This window comes from Schistocerca gregaria, chromosome 1 (genome assembly GCF_023897955.1).
Source record: "Schistocerca gregaria isolate iqSchGreg1 chromosome 1, iqSchGreg1.2, whole genome shotgun sequence".
NCBI classification, from domain to species: domain Eukaryota; kingdom Metazoa; phylum Arthropoda; class Insecta; order Orthoptera; family Acrididae; genus Schistocerca; species Schistocerca gregaria.
In genome coordinates, this window is record NC_064920.1 from 872912006 (window position 1) to 872933970 (window position 21965).

General features: G+C 43.7%; 1 protein-coding gene across 3 annotated transcripts in view; it reads left to right on the forward strand.

The window, feature by feature from the left end:
- LOC126273306 (uncharacterized) overlaps nt 1–21965 on the forward strand; it is a 1028036-nt gene that overhangs the window by 556085 nt on the left and 449986 nt on the right. The window contains exon 1 of one of the 3 annotated variants that reach the window (XM_049976860.1): nt 4655–4724. The exons of the other annotated variants lie outside the window; for them this stretch is intronic. Within the exon in view, the coding sequence (XP_049832817.1) occupies nt 4694–4724 (31 nt within the window). The 5' untranslated portion in view covers nt 4655–4693. Of the gene's footprint in view, nt 1–4654; nt 4725–21965 lie in introns of those variants that run through there. 3 annotated transcript variants of the gene reach the window in all.

The window sequence follows — 21965 nt, forward strand, 5'->3', positions numbered from 1 at the left end:
CTTTGTAACAATACATTCTAAACTTTGTAAGATTAAAGTTATAAATTCCCGTTGTTCGTAGGTGAGTGTGATTGGCGGGAGAACGCGAGCGAGGTTGGCAAACTGTGAGTGTGCTTTAAGCTAAGTTTGAAACTTCTGCATTCTTTATTAATTTAAAACTGTAGTGTTAGAAAACACAAGAACATTACAGAATAAGGTTTTTCACATGATACATCAAAAACATATATAATATTGAACTTAACTATGACTTCTTAATTCGTTTCCTCGGAGTCTTTCTCGGTAGCATGCTTCAATAAAACCTTCTAGGTTTACAAGCCTCATCATTTGGAACAACACACTTCAGCTTTCAATTAGTTGTCTCCGCCATCTTCATCAGGAGTTAAAATCACTGACAGCCGGGGCTAGTGCAGTGTTCCGCTTATATAGATGCAATGGCAACGTCTGGAACCCACAGAGCGGACCGGAGTTGTATTCACGGAAGCCTATTTGGGCAGCTGCTAGCAGCTCCGTCCGGCCGCGGGACCGGGGCTCACGGGAAATACAGACCCCACAAAGACCTTGCGATGTCACACTAGTTGGCTTGTGCACCACATTTCGCCAACACTCGGCTCCGTGCAGAGCCCATTGGAAATCAATGTGTAATTGGAAACATAATCGCTAAAGGTCTTAACTTGGTCGTATGCTATAGATAGATTGCATGCATTTAAACGAGCAGTCAAGAATTATTAAACTCGTCTGAAATAGTTACTCGCTCCCCGCCAGAGACGGCGGCTGGCACTCGAAGGACCTGCAGCGTCGTGTGCTGTGACGTACGCGCCACAACCTCTCTTTCTCGTGGGCCTTGCGTTGGACTAAGTGACGTCAGATGGCGCGAGAGGGCGGTGCACGTTTGAAACTGTTGCTCCCGCGTTCCTACAAGCGTCAAACCTTCGTCTTTGCTTTCGCTCAACGTCCGAAGCCCGCCCCCTACTAAGTGTGTACCCGCGGTCTCTGTTAAAATTGTTGCTGTTTATTCTGGCGTTGTAACAGGTGTCGATCCCACTTAGGACGTTTTCCACATGCTAGGGACCTTGCTGCTCAGCTCTGTTTCACTCTTCAACGGCAGCTCTCCAGTGTGTGAAGAGAGTTCCAGCGAGGATGCACTGGAAGTTTCAACTGATCCCAAGCTCGCTAACCGTGGTTCATATTAGGAGATACCACAAGTCACTCCATCCGGATGATTCCAACTTGGAGAAAGCTGTTCATAAAGTGGGTATGGTATTCTCCTGCACTGTCGTCTTGAAAGGCGAGCTCATCATCGACATGCTGACTGAGGGTTGGACAGTAGGTTGGAGGATCCTGTTCCAATACTATATAACCCTGAAACAACAATCTATAACGATGAGAGGCTGATTTCTGTAGAGACACATCTACCTACCGATCTGTAGTAGCCGGCGAGGTAACCAACCCTTTCGACACCCCTCTGATTTTGCATGGGGCCAGGAGCTGCTGGAGTGGAGCGGGTTACCTGTCCCACATGTCAATAGTGATAAATGAATGAGTGAATCTGAACAGAGATATTTTTAAAGTATCCAACAAAGGTGGCCAATGGTATTGTCGAATTGAAGAGGGAGTAGGGCGGGGGGGGGGGGGGGGGGGGGGTTCTTAAGGGGCCCTTTGTCATTTCATTCCAGTGCAAGTCAATGTTGCACCCCTCCATGCACACACCAAGGGGGCGCGCGAAAAAGGAGGGATGAAAAAGCATAAACACACCTTCCTGCTGTCGGATCGCGCTCAAATTTCATCGAATAATTGTGAACAGTCGCAGGTGGTTCCACCTCGTACAATAAAGAAAAACTAGGGGTTGCACTGTGCTCCAAATGGGTGAGATCACGTTCAATTGGGTTTCAACTCTGCGGTGTCCTTAGAAAAGTGAGTAATCGGTCAGGGATGTAACCAGTGGCAAAGTTTGTCAAAAACGTTGTCCTGTTGGACTTCGTACTGAGAAATGTCGTTTCGAGCACAACACGTGCGAAAATGAACGTACCTAGGAAAAGAGTGGATTCATAGACGTCCTTTATGCCATTTCCTGAGGCCTTTTCGTGGCGATTCTGAGCGGCGGTGTGTTTGCCACCCATAAGAAAGCCACATGATTTCAACCCAGGGCGTCGTGGTTGCGACCTCAATCGCAGAGGTGTCAAGGAAGGGGTGAAATGTGAATAAGAGGAGGTGTGAGAATCTTCCCATCGTGTGACACGTCCACGGTGGTGTTGTGCACAGTTGTTGTGGTATTTGGTGCTCACATAAGCTTCAGAGCTCTTGCCTCTTCTGTGCATGTGTCGACACCGTCATCTTATACATGACACCAGACTGTCCCACCTGCCAGCTGAAACCGGTGGGATGCCTGCACGCATGGCACGTGCATTGGCACTGTCACCTCCACACTCTTCTAGATCACCTTTTGGCGTCAGAAAAAACCTACACTAAAGTTAAAATCTTCTGGGTTGTTAGACCGAGTCATATTTCCCCTTAAATAATCGACGTTTTGACTCCGCTGCTGGGATCTACTTCAGGACGGTTCTAGTAGTATTGGACATCGGAAGATCCTGGAGAAGGTCCCATCAGAGGGGCGAAACGTCGATTGTTTTAGAGGAAATATGAAGCGGCCTAATAGCCCAGAAGATTTTAACTTTGGCGACAACGGCCACGAAGGCCTGCAGACTTACTTAAATCCTACACTCGTCGGCGAGCAGAGCCCAACGTCGTTATCTAGTTACGTTCCAGGTGTGCACTTGTCCACATTCTTTTTGCAACATGGCGCTGGGTGGTCCGTAGCTTTGTTCTTCAAGGACGCCTAGAGGCCTAATTGGTCGTGAGGACACGTTTGGATAATGTCTGGGTCATCACCCCCCAACGAAAGACGAACGTGCAGTCATTATAGCGAAGTTACGGACTGCAAATGCGGAAATCCACTGATATAAGCGGTTTTGACAAAGGGCTCACCTATATTGTGCTGCGGGTGGAAACGAGAAACTCGGAAAATGAGAACCTGGTCGGCTATTCTCGTGCGACTGTCGTGAGCACGTATGGAAAGTGGTTGAAGATTGATGGAATAACGAGTAGGTCGTATGATATTGGACGACGACCAATTCTCGTCACGAAACGTAGAGGTCGGAGGATCCCCCACTGCATAATGCAGGACAAGCAGCTATTTGTGGCAGATCTGACGACAGAGTACATTCCTGGTGCTGCCACAATTGTTTCCGAGCACACCGTTCCAATGCCACTGCTGAACATGGATCTCCACATCATACGATCTCTATGTGTCCCTGCGTTGACCCATCGTCACGTATGATTGCAGAGGGCACGGCGTCACTGAGTTTTCACCGTGAATCAATAGAAACGTGTCCCCTGTCGAATGAATCACTTTTCGTGTACGCCAGGTCGATGGCTGCGCTCTTTCACGCCGTCATCCAGGCGAATGAATGTCTGCTTGAAACGAGCACCGCGCCACAGATGCAGGCCGGTGAGAGCAGAGTTATGCTATTGGGTACATTGAGTTGAGCTTCTATGGGACCTATGGTAGTACTCGAAGACAGCGTTACATCAGGGAACTACGTGAACATGGTTGAGATCTTCTCTCATGGCGATGACGCTATCCAACAGGATAGCTCTCCACGACACAAGGCCAGAATCGTACAGCACTGGTTTGAGAAGGATGATGCTTTAGTCAGCAAATTCCGCTGATGTGTACCCAATGGAACGCATATCGGGCGCCAGCTGCATGCACGCAAACCACCGTCCCGTAATTTTTGGGAGTTTAGTGACCTGTGGGTAGACATCTGATACCACGTAGTTCTGGACAGTAGATTGGAGCATCCTGTTCCAATACTGTACAACACTGAAACAACAATCTATAATGATGAGAAGCTGATTTCTATACAGAGACATCTTTCTACCTATTTGTACTAGCCGGCGAGGTAGGCAACCCTTTAGAAATCCCTCTGATTTTGCATGAGGCCAGCTGCCGCCGGAGAGAGACATTTTTAAAGTATCCAACAAAGGTGGCCAACGGTATTGTCGAACTGAAGAGGGAGTGTGGGGGGAGGGGTAGGGGAGGGATCTTAAAGGACCCTTTGTCATTTCATCTATCTATTTCAGAATCTATGTCAAGCAGAATCGCTGCTATACTATGTTTGAAAAGTAGGGCAACACACTATTAAACAGGTGATCATAATGTTTTGGCTCATCGGTATATGTGTCATGAAGTGCCAATGAGCTTACGGCAAACTGACAGGGTTAAAAGTGTACAGAAGTCACATAGTCCGGTTCACGTTTGGAGACACAGCCCTCTCTGCTGACATACATCGTCATTATTATTATCATCATGAACATTGTCATAGGTGTTTCCCTTGAACTAATTTTGGAAAATCACACAGAGGGCTTCATCCAGGTCGGTGTGGCCAGGAAGCGAACCGCGTGTTGGCGAGCTCCCAGCAGCAGTTATGAGACAATTAGCTCATCATCTCGCTAGGTGGCTCAGGGCGAGAGCATTTGTGTGACAAGGCGATCTCGAGTGACCCAAGGTGAGATGGCAGCGATAACAGAGCGCTATCGGCCGCCCCGCAAGTGTTTTGAGTTATCGGAGCGCGGCGACAACAGTCTGTCCCACGGCGTCGCGCGCACCTGTTGCGTTGCGCCCCTCTGCCTCGCCATGTTGCAGCCCAGCGTTCCCCGTTCTCCACGTAAGTAGCGACGCTTCTCCCTGCCTGCCTACATTCGCGTCTTGTCTGACTTGTGCCTCGTGCGTCGTTTACCGGCTAAACATCCTTGTTGCGTTAACTCAGCAACGCGATAGAACGCTTTCGCCTTATTACATACTCCTTTTGCGACACGCAAATTACATGATGTCTTCAACACATCCAAAGTAGGTGACGTCTTGCTAAAGAATTACATGTCAATAGCAATATGATGGACTTGGTATAGATTCGAATTGACCGGCTCTTGACTCCTCAGTGTGCGAAAAAATTTTTAACGAAGATTCAGGATTGACAGAGCAGGTAAAACGATGCATTTTTTAGTGACAAACAGATCTGTCGTATGGACATTATCTCGACAGATCTTGACAAATATGTCTGATCGGTTCTTAACATTTCCCCAGCATGAAGAGTGCGAGATGTATAGTTCCGATGACAGATACGTAATGATTATGTTTCCAACGTTATAGAAGCCCTACAGGTTTTGGTGCTTGTGTACTAGGTCAGTTACTCACTTCCTCTGACCTTCCGATTGAAACGGATGAGTAAATGTCATCCCATCACGATCTATGTTTTTTTTTTTTGTCGTTAACGGAGGGGAAGGGGGTTGAAGCGTCTTGTGTATTGAGTATCACCTGTAAACAGTTCAAGACACCTATTACCTCGGACTGTGAAAACTGCAATGGTTATTCTTGAAATTACCTTTGAAGGTGCTATAAAAATCGTTAGTTCGCAGGTGTTACTTTTGTGTTTGTGTACACGGGAGGTAATTTCAACAAAACATCTAATAGTAACTCACATTACCGGAGAAAACCATTTCGAAGTGTATCACTTAGGAGATCGTAATACAGCAACTATAAACCTGTGAGATTTTTGTTGAGTAATCTGTTTTCTGTCAGTCTTGAAAAAGCTGTATACAGTGCAGGGGAAATGAACGTGCTTCAAAGTAACTAAAATTTCTTTCCTGAAGGCGGAGCGATTGAAGTGACGGGCGAGTTGTCTTTATTGTGCGGCTTGGATCAGGCATCTCGGCGTCATGTTTGTAGAAACGTCAAAAAACCGTAATAAAACACATCCTGCCACAGTCGCTTGTTTATTTTGCCATTACGCGTTTCGATGGTTCACTCTATCGTCTTGAGGTGCAGAATTGTTTATTTACCTGGCTCGTGTTGAAGAGTACAAACGCGTTTCCACAGTCGCAGCCCAAGGGCAGTGTCGGTTATTTTGCGTCTTTCGCTAATGGTAAAAATTGTTGATTTAGAAAAGGCACTTAAGAGGTTAAAAAACATGAATTTCTGACAATGAATTGTACTTAAAGGGATCGTAGAGTTGCAAAAGGTCTGGATACTGTTGACTCATGTAACCTCTCCACTGTACATTCCACTTACACTGTCGTCTCAAGGAAGCTGTAAATGTTACAGATATGTTTGCATACATTGGATACTAATATGCGCACAACTCAGTTATTGTGTTAGGTAACGAAACATAAATTCTTTTAATGTGGATGTGCTGCAGAATTAGATACAAAAACAGTGATTAAATAGTATTGTACATAAATATGTTTGCCTTTTGTTTAAATATTGTCAATGGGCTGCTCTTGAAGACAGCTACGTGCACACTTCGATTATTATATTAATTTCTTATATATAAAAAGCTTACAACAAATCACACATATGTATTGTAGGGTGAAATTATTAAGGGATCAATGGGAGTGTTTACACGATTATTATACTAATTTCTTGTACATTAAAAGTTTGCAACCGATCATACATATATATTGTAGGTTGAAATTATTGAGGGATGAATGACAGTGTTTACATTAATAGTTGCAGCACTGTATACAAAATAATGATTAAATGGTTATGTCCTTCTATTATAACTCTACTGTCATAAGTCCATGTTTTTTAGCCTCTGAAGTGCCTTTTCTATATCAACCATTTTTACCATTAGCAGAAGACACTAAATAACCCACACTGCCATTGGGCTGCGACAGTTGAAACATATCGTACTCTTCACCAACACCAGCCAAGTAAATAAACAATTCTCCACCTGAAGATAGTGGTGTGAACCATCGAAACGGGTAATGGAAAAATAAACAAGTGAATCACACAGAAAACTGTTTTATTTGTGTTGATTAACAGTCGCAGCCCTCATGATGACGTCCTTTGTGGACGAAATATTCAACGTCAAATAAACTACAATGCTTATAAAAACAGTTTTAAGAGTGTTACTTGTTTCGGCAGTTTCTGACCTGACGGAACAGCGCGATGAAATCAACTTTTTGTATCAATTTGTCATTATAGGTGACGAGGAGTCCTGCTGTGAGTATGACACAGAACCCAAACAACAGTTGAAGCAGTAGAGGTGTAGGTCACCACTGCTGAAGAAAGCAAAACATTTGAGTATGAAGAGAGAAGAACATTGGTTCGTTATCTGAACGTGGAGAGATTAGCCCATCATGATTTCTTTGTCTGGGGTACGATCAACAGTACCACTTTGAAGTACTAAACGATTGCAGGAGACTCTGCAGAAAATACTTTCTGCACTATAGCGAGCAAACTACTAGCTACTGGGCAGTATCAGACACAGTTTAATTTCACAATCACATTACTCAGCAGATCTAGTACTCTATGATTTCTTTCCCTTGTCTCTGATGAAAAAGGATGTAAAGTTTTAAGACTTGGGGAAGTGAAACAAGAATCGCCAACATATCAAACTGCGTTATCGATTTAAACAGTCTGATCTGCCCTTCAGACACAGATGACATTTGGCAGTCTTTAACAAAATTCTGTAATGAAAGCTCCTAGCACAAGAACCTGTCAGTACCACCAACCGACTGCGGGAGAGGTCTTGTAGTTGCTTTTACCCGCCCCTGACATGAACTTATTCTCCATTCTTGCGCGTAAATATTGTGTACAGTGACCGGCAGTAGCGGAGCATGGCTTAAGAGTTCGGTATGACACGTCGTCGCTTATACGTCGAATCTTCGGTGGATGCGAATGGCCGGCTGTCGGTAATTTGAAATTCTAGCCACTTAAAGGTGTAGCGAACCTCATAATAGTTTGTATGTGAACCGTGGCGCTCGCGAAAAGGACGAGTCGTAAATCTGATGAGGACCACGACACGTGGAGTATTACGGGATAGTGAACACATAGTCTGCACAGTGGTGGCGAACCGCGGAATTACAGTACTGGAGTGTGTCTTCAGGTGTGGTTCTAAGTGCCATCTCAGTTCCCAGGCGTTTGTTATGACGTGCGGAACGTGCACATATTCCTGAACGAGAAATATCGCAGAAGCTAAGGTAAAGGGGGCTAGAGCTACCAATGCTGTCTCTTAGATAATGCAAAGAGTCACTAGACCGTAAATTGTGTTTCCCGCTTCGCATTTTTTACTAACATTCAACCATCGCTCTACGTCCACCCATCGTACCCAAGCGGTATCATGCTTAATAGTAATATTCTCCAATACAGTTCATTAATTACGCACTTTAGTTTAGAGAGGCAAAGGTAAGGATAGAATTCGTCCGTGGTTCTTGCAGAGGAATGGCATTCACCTGGACTGAGTGAGGGAGACGACGCAAAACTAAAACCTGCGAGGTTCGAAAGCTCCGCTGTTCCCTTGTATTTGAAATTCAGTTTGCCACTGCGTACATGTGGCAGAACAGAACGCAACACTACCTTCCCGGATCGAATGTACAGCGTCATGGCGGAAAAAACCTATCGTGCTACCGTGGAGCATTACCGAATTGCAAGGCAGCCGCAACAAGGGAGCACTTCGGTTTTTTCCATGCTCTAACACTCTACTCCTTCAAATCACGTTTTCAGATAGCTTCAGATTAATCTTTGAATGCTATCGTCAATCTAAAAGCAAGCTTGAGAGGTCCATAAAATAAAAGATGAAAGATTATTACTTCACACATTACTAAGTGATAAAATTTCAGTACACGATACATAACAAATGGTTCAAATGGCTCTGAGCACTATGGGACTCAACTGCTGTGGTCATTAGTCCCCTAGAACTTAGAACTACTTAAACCTAACTAACCTAAGGACGTCACACACATCCATGCCCGAGGCAGGATTCGAACCTGCGACCGTAGCAGTCGCACGGTTCCGGAATGCGCGCCTAGAACCGCGGCCTGCGATACATAACACTCTAGAAATATGATGGATAGACAAAAGCAGTTTGTACGAAAGTTTGAGCAATGGCGATTAAATGGCGTCGATAATAACAAACGAGATTTCCCAGAAATTGTATCTGAACGTAGAGTACGTTCCCGATTAGCGACCTCCCTAAAGAAGCCGCGTCTCCCAGTACTTCCTCTCTAGGGTAGCTATTTCTTTGCCTTGTGTCAGCTCTTTAATTTGGTTGAGGGCACAGGCTTTTGTTGCGCCTACAGCGACATATACTTAAAAAGTTTTAACTGGAGGAATGACGTCGCAAGGAAACTGCTTCGAAGTTCCGTATAACTGTGTTTGCACGCCTGCGGTGCTTCCTGTGTTCTACAGTCAGCACCGACAGTGTAATCTTCACTGGCATTACTTCCTTGCCTCTTGGTTCCATGTCCTGAATAGACAGAAACTGGGTGTGGGGTTTAGACAACTGATACATTCAAATAGCAGTTCTGCCTCGCACCGTACTCGATTTGGTGAAATAAATTTCCAGACAGGAGGCAGATAAAGCGATAAAGATTGCCGTAGTCCTGACAGAAACCAATAACTGCTCAAAATTGTGTCAACTCCTCAGCATTACCATAGAAACGTAAACTAAATCTCATTGTGCAATTGGTCGTGGCAGACGGGTAAAGCAGCAGCGCCAAGTCCATTGCAGCTGTCACGGAGCTTCTCTGTTTTTACCCGTCTGTGCTGATGACAGCTGGACGAGCTGTTGTATCCGCTTTTCATCCAAATATCTCACTAGACTGTCAGTGGGGCAGAGGGGTTCCTAATCGGGAACATGTGGGGTAACCAAGGGAAACCTCCCGAATACCTCGATCGTAACTACTTTAAGTTGCCTCAGGGGCAACATCGTCCATTGTCCCAAGCAAAAATTAAAATTTTATGGGCAAATGTGTGTGTGTGTGTCAGTTTATTTGGATCAATGGATGCATATATATTGGTTGCCATAATACTGTTACTGGGTGCTGTGTCCTTCAGCTGTCGTCCTGAGAGTGTTAAAATAGCGCTTGCTAGGGATAATTATAAGGTTTCGTTTATCACGGGAGTAGCGAAACCTGTGCTTTTTCCCGAATGCAAATATTCAGCACGACAGTAAGACTCGTTTTATATGATGGCAACTGGTAATTAAAAAGAATCTAATCATCGTAGGCTTCAATGTTCGTCACGTGTAGCAGGTTCCTATATCATCCAAATAAAATTTAGTCTGAGTAGGGACTATGAAATTCTTCCTTCCGTACATAATCACGATACTCGCTTGAAATTAAGTTTACACAACTTTTCAACATTATCCCTTTCCTGTCTTAAAAAATTCAGTGATGAGGATGAGTAAATAATTCACACGAGTATTTAATAATAATTGTCTATGGCTTTTATTCACAATAAAACTTGAGTTACCTTAGCTTGCGTTCTGCATAGTTCCATTACAAAGATGAATTAAGCTTTTGTCTAAAGATACGTATTATCCAGTCAATTCATTAAGCTCTAATATTGACGTAAGGCCTACGCAAAATCTACCGCGGAAATGGAGGTCATAAAATGGCGATTGTGCTTTTTATACTTTCTAATAGCGAGTAGAACTAAATTGACTACAACGACGTTTGAATTAAGCGCGGAAACGTCTCTGGAATCTAACTCGGCCAGTAGTGAAAAATTGTGGAAAACGCTTTAAATGATTCGAATGGCATATTATAGCACATACATGTATTAAAGAATTCCGGCTACAGAATAGGCCTTCTTCGAGAATAGATCCCCAGTTCGGTTGAATTAACATGTAAGCTTTCGTTATTTCAGCACTACTGGTTTAACTTTGCTAGGTGAATGGTTTGTGACAAAACCCCACGCTCGCCTCGTACTGCCTTAATTAAACAGGCATTACTTGTTGTGTGTCTGTAGCCTTTCCCGGCTTAGTAACTGACAGAATATTTCGGTGTTCCAACTGACCACCATCTTTAGATGTGAAGCCTAAAAAACAGTCCCACGGCGCGTGAACTGGATGCCGTCGTCGCCCTTAGCAGAGAGCATTTGCAGTGCCACTGGTTGGTGAGCGCTGAGAGGAGCGGTATATCGCTTTCAAGACATCTGCCTCTAAATCTGTTGTCGACTGACGTCACAGGGCAGACACGAACCCTGCAACTCGAAATCGAACGAGGGAGGAACCACTAATGCCCCGACTGGAATTCCGTGCGTTGCCCTTCAGGCAGAAGAATGCGTTTCCCGGCACCAAGCACGTGCGTGAGCTAACGCCACATTAGGACCTAGTACCTGTAGCTCCTACTTTACATTCAGATATTGTACCACAGGCACAATGCAGATATAACTTGGCCCTTTTGCAGGAGATGCTGCAAACTTAAGCACGCGATCACCGCCTAGCAGGCGGCAGCTGCCGCAGGAGGAGGGGAAGGGTAGGGGGAACAAGAATCGCATCTTTCTAGCAGGACACGCAGCGCACTGGAATCAATATCCTATTCACATTGCCTACTGCAGTGCTACAGCGTGTTGTATTGTTTATTAGCCAAGGTTGGCAACGGGCCACATCGTTCCGTAGCGGCCTAAGTCATCCGACATCCATCGAATGTTTCGCTGTCAGCCCAAAAAGAGCCAAGTTATATCAAGCGTACACAGATATCTGCTAGCGAACAGCGTTGGAGATGCATGACCCCAAAATTCTTCTAACAGGAATTGATCATATTCTGTCTAGGCGCCTGATAAATCACACTCATGATACATCGTCAGTGAAAAAGGTAGGCGAGAAATCGGTGACAAATGCAATAAAAAAGGAAGGCAACCACCTATCTACCATATCCTTCGGAGAAAATCCGTTAAAATATGTGAAAACACTCTACAGTCACTACGCCAACAGCGCCCAAATTTGCTCCATAAAAGACCAAATCTGACGCTCAGACGACACTTTCGGTACTGACAACCGTCTATGGACTACACAAACACTAAAACTGTAAACATTAAATTTCTTCAATTTTCTAATTCCATATGATAGGGGACAGACGAGCACAATGCCCTGAGGAACTTCTACTGCAACAGGGCAAAATCGCTTCTCGGGATTTCAGCTTCGCAGCCGAAAATAGCGGCCATTTGGAGTGCCGAAATATAGTGTAAGTTTTTTTTGCGATCGGATTGCAAATTCGATAAACATACTATAAGGCATCACCTTTTCCAGAGTGCCCATATTAGCGACGGAACTCAAGTAGTATAGCGTACAAACACCCCTCTGATCACACAATTTAGGCTTTCACAGCCGGTATTGTCTTCACTTAAAATTTCCGGGCTGATAATATAAAACTATCCGACTGCGGAAGACAACCTCGGAGGTACAGCGGCGAACTGCGAAGAGAACTCGAGGAAGCGCTGATTATATAGGCAGTACAGAGGGCGCCAATGTCGATCACGTGGCGTCGGCTATAAGAGAACTCGAGGAAGCGCTGATTATGTAGGCAGTACAGACGTTCACGTGTCGTCGGCTGAGATTGTCTCTGGTAATGCCAACATTCTCGATTGAAAGTAATCGATCGTCACGCTTGCGGTGCAACGCTGACATCCAAATTTTATTCAGTTTAACACCTTTGTCTTTCCTGTTAAAATTATTACGTTGTTTATCAATCTCGATAGCCTCTCTACGACACCCTTTGGTTACACCGGGTGTATATAAAATTCCTTGTAGTTGTGGACAGGTTTATATCGGAACCACAAAGAGAAGTGTGAACACCCTTCTTGTTGGACATAAGAGGAATTGCCGCAGTTGTTGACAGGTTTATATCGGTACCACAAAGAGAAGTGTGAACACCCTTCTTGTTGGACATAAGAGGAATTGCCGCCTGGGTCACACGGATAAATCGGCCGTAGCGGATCATGTTGAAACGTCCCCTTAGAAAAACTAATGAATTACTGTGCTGATAAACCTCTCACATTATTTGATTTTCAAACAGCTGAGCAGAACTGAACGTACTCAGACATTTCGCTCTTTACTTATTCTGATCAACACTAAACTGACACACAATATTTTTTAGCGCAACGCAATCTGACTTTCAAAAATCCCTACAAAACAATGGCTCTAATTAACAATAACCGATACCTTTCACAAATCACTTACCTCACAAAAATCTTCGTTACTCGAACTACTGCAGTACAGCGAGCGCCACTACTGCCAGCTAAATAAAAGATTCAAACTACTGAAGGCACTAACTACTGATGGGCATAGTTAGCAAATGAAAGATTTTGATAGAGAACAAACAATGTATTTACCTTAATAGTGTTCAAAAGTCATATATATATATATATATATATATATATATATATATATATATATATATATATATAATCACTTCATGATATCCAGTACTACAAATTTACTGTGTGTGATGGACACACGTCCAGATCATCCGCTCTCAAAAGTCCGCAATTTCTCTCCCCACATCGACCACTGCTGGCTGCTCACCTCCAACTGCGCAAAGCTAAGCGCTGTTACCAGCCAACTGCCCAACACTACAATAGCGAATATTACAACAATGCTAACCAGCCACAGACTGCACATAGCACAGCCAGTGATTTTCATACCGAGCGCTACGTGGCATTACCAACATAAAATCTAAACAGCCTACTTACAATGGTTACCACGAAGGTGATCATGAAATAAAATTCAGCGAGACGAGCGTCATATCAGCTATCGAGATTGATAAACTCCGTAATAATTTTAACAGGAAAGACGAAGGTGTTATGCTGGATAAAATTTGGATGTCAGCGTTGCACCGGAAGCGTGACGATCGATTACTTTCAATCGAGAATGTTGGCATTACCAATCTCATAGCCGACATCACGTGAACGTCTGTACTGCCTATATAATCAGCGCTTCCTCGCACGGTAATGATGCATGATACCCATTCTAAGAAATCCAACCCTGCATGAACTATCGTAGCTAGTAAGCCACTACTGCCCTTACTACCCATCCCACAGTCGCAGAGGTTTCTTTCTCACGGCACGAGCCATGGCACTTTTTTCCCTCTGCTCTTCAAATCGCTACCCTCACTCGCGTTGCGCCCACTATCTATCACCTGATGGACCGTGTTAATGCGTAGTCTTACCCAGACGCACGGTTAACATCACAGCCCAGCATCCTGTGATCCACTTACTAGATAACTAACATGTTTACGGGCGTGACAGTAGAACTTTTGGCTTGGTCACCACGTTGGTGCGGGCGTGGAGGTGCCCCACCTCTTATAAGTTCTCTTCGCAGTTCGCCGCTGTACCTCCGCGGATGTCTCCCGCCGTCAGAGACGAAACGTCAAGGGAGAGTGTTATACTTCAACCACGGCCTATCAGCCCGGAAGTTTTTAAGTGAAAACACCCCTCTGCTGCCCGCTATCGCCGTCGTAAAGCGTCATGGAAGGCGCGTGCACGCGATGTTGGCTCGTGTGGATTTGCGATGCACCACGATCAAGCCTGCCACTCGGAGGTGCGCCGGCACGCTCTCCACCCCTCCACGGCATGCTCCAGGCGAGCCGCGCTGGAAAGCCTCCAGCAGGTGTCTGCTGCCTGCGGGCGCTCCCTGCCACCTTCTCAATGGCGGCGGGAGCAGCTCAGCCCCGCCTAGGCACGTGTGCCGCTCATTTGGAATTGCGTCACGGGCTGCCCGCAGCTGCACGACAGCCCAAGCGCTGCCAACCGCACTGCATCGCCCACTACACTGTTACGGCAAATGCACGTACAAATTTTTTTCGCAATTCGATCCGCTTCTGTACAGTCTCACATACGCGGTCACCACATGCGATATGTTATCATGCAACATTCGTAGTGTTTTTAATTATTCTTGCCTTTCGAAGTACAGTGATGTGACCCAAGTCATGGGATACCTCATAACATCGTGTCGGACCTCTTTTTGCGCGGCGTAGTGCATCAACTCGACGTAGCGTGAGTGGTCACCCATAAAAGCTAAAATATTGCAGGTGAATAATTTTGTGCACGAACTGACTTCTCGATTATGTCCTACAAATGTTCGATGTAATTCACGTCGGGCGATCTGTGTACCCTAAACGTTTTGTTCGAATTGTCCAAAATGTTCTTCAAACCAACTGCGAAAACTCTGGCACGGTAACATGGCACATTGTCATCCATAAAAATGACGTCGTTGTTTGGGATCATAAAGTCCATGAATGGCTGAAAATGATCTACTCCAGTCAACGACCGTTTCAGTTGGACCTGCCGGCCGCGGTGGCCGAGCGGTTCTAGGAGCTTCCGTTCGGAGCCGCGCTGCTGCTACGGTCGTAGGTTCGAATCCTTCCTCGGCCATGGATGTGTGTGATGTACTTTGGTTAGTTAGGTTTAAGTAGTTCTAAATCTAGGGGACTGATTACCTCACATGTTAAGTCCCATAGTGCTTAGAGCCATTTGAACCATCAATTGGACCAGAGGACCCAGTGCATTCCATGAAAACACAGCCCACACCATTAAGAGGGCACCAGCAGCCTGCACAGTGCCTTGTTGACAACTTGAGTTCATGGCTTCGTGGGATCTGCACCACACCCGAACCGTTCAGCTCGTACTAACTGAAATCGGGACTCAAATGACCAGGCAATGGGTTAACAGTCGTCTACAGTCCAACCGATATGGTCACCAGCCCAGGAGAGGTGCTGCAGGCGATGTGCCGTTAGCAAAGACACTCGCGTTGGTCGTCTGCTGCCATGGCCCACTAACGCCACATATCGTCAAAGGCTACGTACATCGTATCTCATACATTGATTTCTGCGGTTATTTCACACATTGTTTCTTGTATGTCAGCACTGTCGACGCTTTGCAAACGCCGCTGCTCTCGGTCGTTAAGTGAAGGCTATCGGTCACTGCGCTATCTTTGGTGTGAGGTAAACCCTGAAATTTGTTATTTTCGGCACACTATTGTGTCTTGAAATATTGAATTCCCTAACGATTTCCGAAATGAAGTGTCCCATGCCTCCAGCTCTAACTACCATCTACTCTACAAAGTCTTAATTCCCGTCGTGCTCAAAAAATGGTTCAAATGGCTCTGAGCACTATGGGACTCAACTTCTCAGGTCATTAGCCCCTTAGAACTTAGAACTACTTAAACCTAACTAACCTAAGGACATCACACACATCCATGCCCGAGCCAGGATTCGAACCTGCGACCGTAGCGGTCCCCGTCGTGCTGCCATAATTACGCCGGAATCCATTCCACATGAGACATCTGAATACAAATTACAACTCTGCTATTTCACTGTCCTTCTACGTCCTGTATTCGCAATACTATCGCCATATGTTTATCTGCGTACCGCCATCCCGTTTATTGTCACCTCAGTGTAAATTGGTTGTCATCTGACGTTTAGCACCCAAACGTGCGATGTTGTCGCGGTAAGCACTTTTGTCAGCCGCTACAGCGCTCCGATCATCGCTGCAATATAAAATCTCTTAAAAACCTCTATCTCTAAAAAAAATCTGAAGTTTACATATTGTATAGACCTCTCTCGTGTTCCTAGGCCTGAGCAAAATTTCTTTTTCACTTGTCGATTCAGAGAAGAATGCAAAACGAAGGTCTGCAAAGAAAAGCAGAATAGGAAATAGAAAATGTGAAGTTTTAAAAATGAAACGTAGACTGGGCCCCCGAAAAGTTAGAGAATGTGACTTCGACACTAAGCATTCTTTTTCTAAAACTTCCCCTGTTAACTACTTACGTATAACTAAAATAGAACAGATACAAGTTTTGACTTTAGGTAAACATATGATCAGAGAATATATTGAACCTTGCTGAGGACTTAAAACTTCGGACTCGTCTAAAAAGATGTACGTTTTTGAAACTACAGATGAGGAGGTGAACTAGACAACACGAGAGAAACTAGAAACTTATGAAACATAGTGCTACAGACGAAGTTGAAACGTAATATGAGTAGATCGAATACTAAACAAAATAATATTGCAAATAATAGGAAAATAAGGGAGTCGATGCGAGGTATTAAATGGAAGAAACAGATTTGTGAGACTCGCTGAGGTACGCGAGAGTGATTAACGTGATACAAGAAGTAGGCAAAGGGATGCGAGACAGGAGAAAGTTGCAAATGGAGATTAGGATTCGAATATTTAGAACATTTATTGGAGAACTGCATTGATGAAACTTGAATGATGGTTCTCATCATAGTAGTAGAAATACTGCGGTAACGTATATAAAAAAAATACTGCGGTAACGTATATAAAAAAAATACCGACTCAACTATCTGATGTACCATGTGACTTGTCTGGGAAAGTTTACTGAATGATGGAAACAAAGCATCAATTACGTCCACATTTGTCTCATTTTGCCAAATTCTTTTCTAATTTTTCACAAATAGTAACTTTCACACACATGTGTGCATTTAGGAATATAGACGCAACGACGAATTTCGCTGATGCAGACTTCTCGGAATACCAGCCGAACAGCAGTATGGCCTCGAAGAGTTTCTTCAGACGGAAACCACGCCAGAAGATGACAATTAGAAACGACGTCGTAACGTTTCAAGACGATGCCGCCACCCAAGTGATATCCCGAAAGTATTTCGTCAATGTGTATACAAATTCTTGGACACGAAAAAAAAATCAAGCTATCTAAAATGACGTGCCGAACCCTCTGAACAGAGATGCTTTAATTCTTACAGCATTTACATGCCTCTTTATGTGACTTCTTAAATCATTTTGGCTACCTATAATTGCTCCAGAAACATAGTAGTTCTAAATCACAGCACTTAAGGACGCTACATAATATAATCATCACCTTTTATTTTACAGTTTGGATAAGATTAAAGACCGTAACTTTACGAAGTATACCTCAACGGGAGCGTGAAATTCAGAAGTCATTAGAGCAAGCTCAATGCCTACCCTCTTCGCTCAACTGAAGACAGTTCTGCAAAGACAGAAATACTTCGTTTGAGTCTCGACGTGGCTCAAGCTTTTAATCTGTTACGAAAGATGCGGTGATTGTGTGTGGATAACAAACAGATAGTGGCAAACAGCTTCAATAGAAAATTGCATTATTTTGTTAAGCGTTGTAATTAATTTCTGTTTTCACTTCAGTGAGCATAGTAATTTTTGCTCTTTAAGTGCATTCTCTTATTTCTGGTGTTGTATAAATCATCTTACGGTAATTCGTCAAGAAAGCTAATGTCCTTCGCTGAAAATAAAATTGATTAACGATCATTTAATCACTTTCTTAAAAATTTGTTCTTCTAATAGATCTTCGTTAATCCTCCGTATTACTATGTGTCAATCGTGTTATTGACTTCTGTGTTGCTGCAGAGCGGTACACTCGTTTCGTATCAGTTTTTATCAGTGGTTTTTCCATCTCCGGCGATATGGTATCTTTTAAAGAGCATCACACAGCGCTGAAGTGGCAGAGATAGAAGCAAATTGCCTACCTAGGCTATAGGTTCTCAGTCGCAATGGTATCCTCGACCGAGTGGTACATCCCTCAAACTTTGTTATAAGTGTCCATCGAAAAAGATGACAATTTCGCGGATTTCAAACGTTTGACGGTACGCTCATCCACCTCTGAGAATCGTCTAACTCATCATTCTGCGCGTTATTGCTACGAATTTCGAAGAAAAAAATATTTTTAGATAAAGAAAGGTTGGTTTCAAGAAACTGGCAGTTACTTTACTTGCACGGAGTGACTCGTATCCTGTGTAACGTTATGTGTAATAATCTTCTGAAAGTGATTCATTCACGAAATATCATAACATTTTTTTCGTAGAGTAGGCTACTCAGAGCAAAACTTTTACATGTATCGTTTCACTGTTTGTCTATTGTTTGCAGAAAATAATTTACAAAATTAGTTTATAAAAGCTATTTACCTTTATGTACGCTGTAGTCATAGTGGCTTGGCACATTTTTGACCACAACGACTGCAGTGAAATAGATTTGTTGCCATTATTAACAGACTTCACAGATATTAATAATAATATGTAATCATATTGACTTCGCACATTTTTGACCACAACGACTGCAGTGAAATAGATTTGTAGCCATTTTTCACAGACTTTCATACAGTATTTTTCATTTTCAATACTTCACATTTTTTAAATAACTCTTATTGTTAGTTTTCAGAAGACATAGTTGGTGTAAAGGAAAATAAAAACCCACAATGTTAATTATTATTACATAAAAATAAGACAGTGAGGTCAGGGAAAGAGAGTAGTCAGCTCGATCCCCCATGACAGTCGAATCCTGTATGAGGATTCTCGAAGTTTCAGCAATTTAGTAATTTTGTTGCACTGGTTGATTTTGTTACAATTTCAAAAATATCGAGAGAGAAGGATTAACGAATGCGTACATTTATATTGGCACACCGAAGACCGCTGTTGGATTCGTGGTAGGCGATATCCTTTATTGTACCGTGAATGTAACTTCCCTTCCAATCCTTTCACGCTTGGGGCGTGGAAAGAAAATCTTATTTCTTTCTGTGCGAGTTAGCATTAGCTTAATTTCTATCCTCCTGATCTCTACCACTGCAAAGTGAGGCTTGAAACTTTTTAAACAGATTTTTGCCAGATGTGATGGGTTTATAATTCAAGCGCCTCCCAGATACGTTTCTGCACTTTTGTGACAGTCTCTGACGATTCGACCAAATTAAATACGCTCTCCTTCCTTGTGTACGCTCTGTAGCTGTGGCTAGAGCAAACTGGTGGAGATGTTGTTCATTTAAGCACTACTCCGACGCATATCAGGTGGTTTCATCAGCAGTTTCTTTTGTAGACATTCACCTGATGTCCTACCAATGAAGCAAAGCATGCCAACTGCTTTATCTTCATCGAATCCTATGCTAGCGACCGGCTTCGAGTCCCAACGCACTGCAGGTTCTAGTGAGCGCCTCCACTTTTGACGCCTTGAACTTAGAAACTCATCAAGAGTACAACTTTACATTTCGCCACATTCCATGTCAGCTCCTAATGCATAAGGGGTAGACAAATGAAAACGAAACACATGGAAAAAAGTAAGCAAACTGTTTATTATCCCGAAAGTAGTCGCCATAACTGTTAATAAATTTCTCCCACTATGAGATAAAATGGTCAATTCCTTCATCGAAAAATGTTTGCGGTTACCTACGAAACAATGATTGTATCCAGGCTTGCGCTCTTCGTCCGGAGCAGACAGACGGCCACTAATGTCTTTCTCCAGGTCTCCAAAAATATGGAAATCGCATTGGAGAGAAATCGGGCGTGTTTGGAGGATGTGTGAGGGCTTCCCAGCGATGCAACGTAGTCGAAACAACCTCGGCGACATGTGGTCCCTCTCTGAAGAAAGATGCGTGGCTGTCGACTTGCTTCGGACGAAGATATGCGCGCCTGGATACAATCGTTGTTCCGTAGGCAACCGCAGATACTCTTGCATGAAGGCACTGACCGTCTCATCTCAAAGTGGGATAAATATTTTAACAGTTATGGCGATTATTTTTGAAATAATAAGCTGTTTACTTACTCTTTTCCATCTGTCTCTTTTTCATTTGACTGACCCTTATACTAAGAGTCTGCAAATGTTTGCTCTAAACCAAAAAGTTGTCAATGGACTATATTACTTTCATAGTCAGTTGTAAGACACAGTGCTAAACAAAATGTCAAACGCTTCGATCTGGTGACATAAGCAGCTCAAGTACTGGAAACGCGCGACTAATAAGTTATATAGTATAATGTGATTGAGGAAGTTTCGGGCTGTAGTTTTGCAGTTAAAAGAAATTTCGATTCAATCAACCTACAATATTCGCATGCCAATTTATATCGTCGTTTATTCTTTCAATCATTGTACACACGAATACCAGGGAAAGAATAATTGGAAACTTGTATAACACGGTAACTAACCTCAAAATATTCAGTGGGATGGCGGCGATAAGGAATGGCTTCTAGTCTATGACTCTAGACGAACCTCTCAGTCTATATAAACACCACAACCGATTATGTAAATCACAGGATCAAACACGCATTCAGCGTAAGTCACTACTTGAGCTATTTATGAGAAAATGCTCGTTTCGAATACATTGACTTATCGTCAGACGTTACCTGCAGCGTTTACTCTGTATACAGAATGATTTGCATCGAATGATGCACTATTTTCCTTTGCATGATTACTTTTGATCTTTTGTCAATGGCATCCTTTGCCTGAATATTACAAAACACAATAGCTTCGCCAAAAAAACAAAACAAAACAAAAATTCAAATGTGTGTGAGTGCTTAAGGGACCAAACTGCAGGGGGCATCGGTCCCAAGACTTACACACTACTTGAACTAACCTATGCTAAGAACAACACACACACCCATGCCCGAGGAAGGACTCGAGTCTCCGGCGGGAGGGGCAGCGCAGTCCGTGACATGGCGCCTCAAACCGAGCGGCCACTCTGCGCGGCAAGAGAAAAGCGACGACGTGCTGTTTGCACTCAAAGCCATGGCTAAAAAATAATTAAACAGGGATCTTTAAAAATGGACTGATGAAAAAATTATATAGCAACGTCAGTCTAAGCTGAGCTCTTATGGATCTTTCAGATCGAGAGGACACAAGAACGAATAACCTTTTATCCCATCTGTAAATATATGGTATAAGCCTTCTACGTGAGGATAACAAAAATATCCTCCCTGAAAACTCAAAAGAAGGAGGTTAGGGTTTAACGTACACTCAACTACGAAGTCCGAGGTCATTCGAGAGAGACCGCAACCTCAGGCTGCTGAAGAATGTGGAGTGATATCGACCGTGTCCTGTTCAAAGGAACCATTCCAGCATTTGCCTTTTGCTGTTTTAGGAAACCACAGGAAAGCTACATGAGGACGGCCGACTACAGGTTAGAACCACTGTCCTCCCGAAAGCGAGTTCAGCATCACATCAATGCGCCCCTCGCTCGGCCTTTGCGTCATCAGTTATCTTAAAAACGAACATTACACGTATAGCGATAAAAGACTTTCTAGTCCCATTAAATTATGAACAATTGAACATTGTAGATAGTGAGCGCCATTTGAGAGCTGAGAGGGCAGATTTGGATAATGTGATTTCTCGACTGGGAGCGTCTCCACCCGACAGAGCTCCT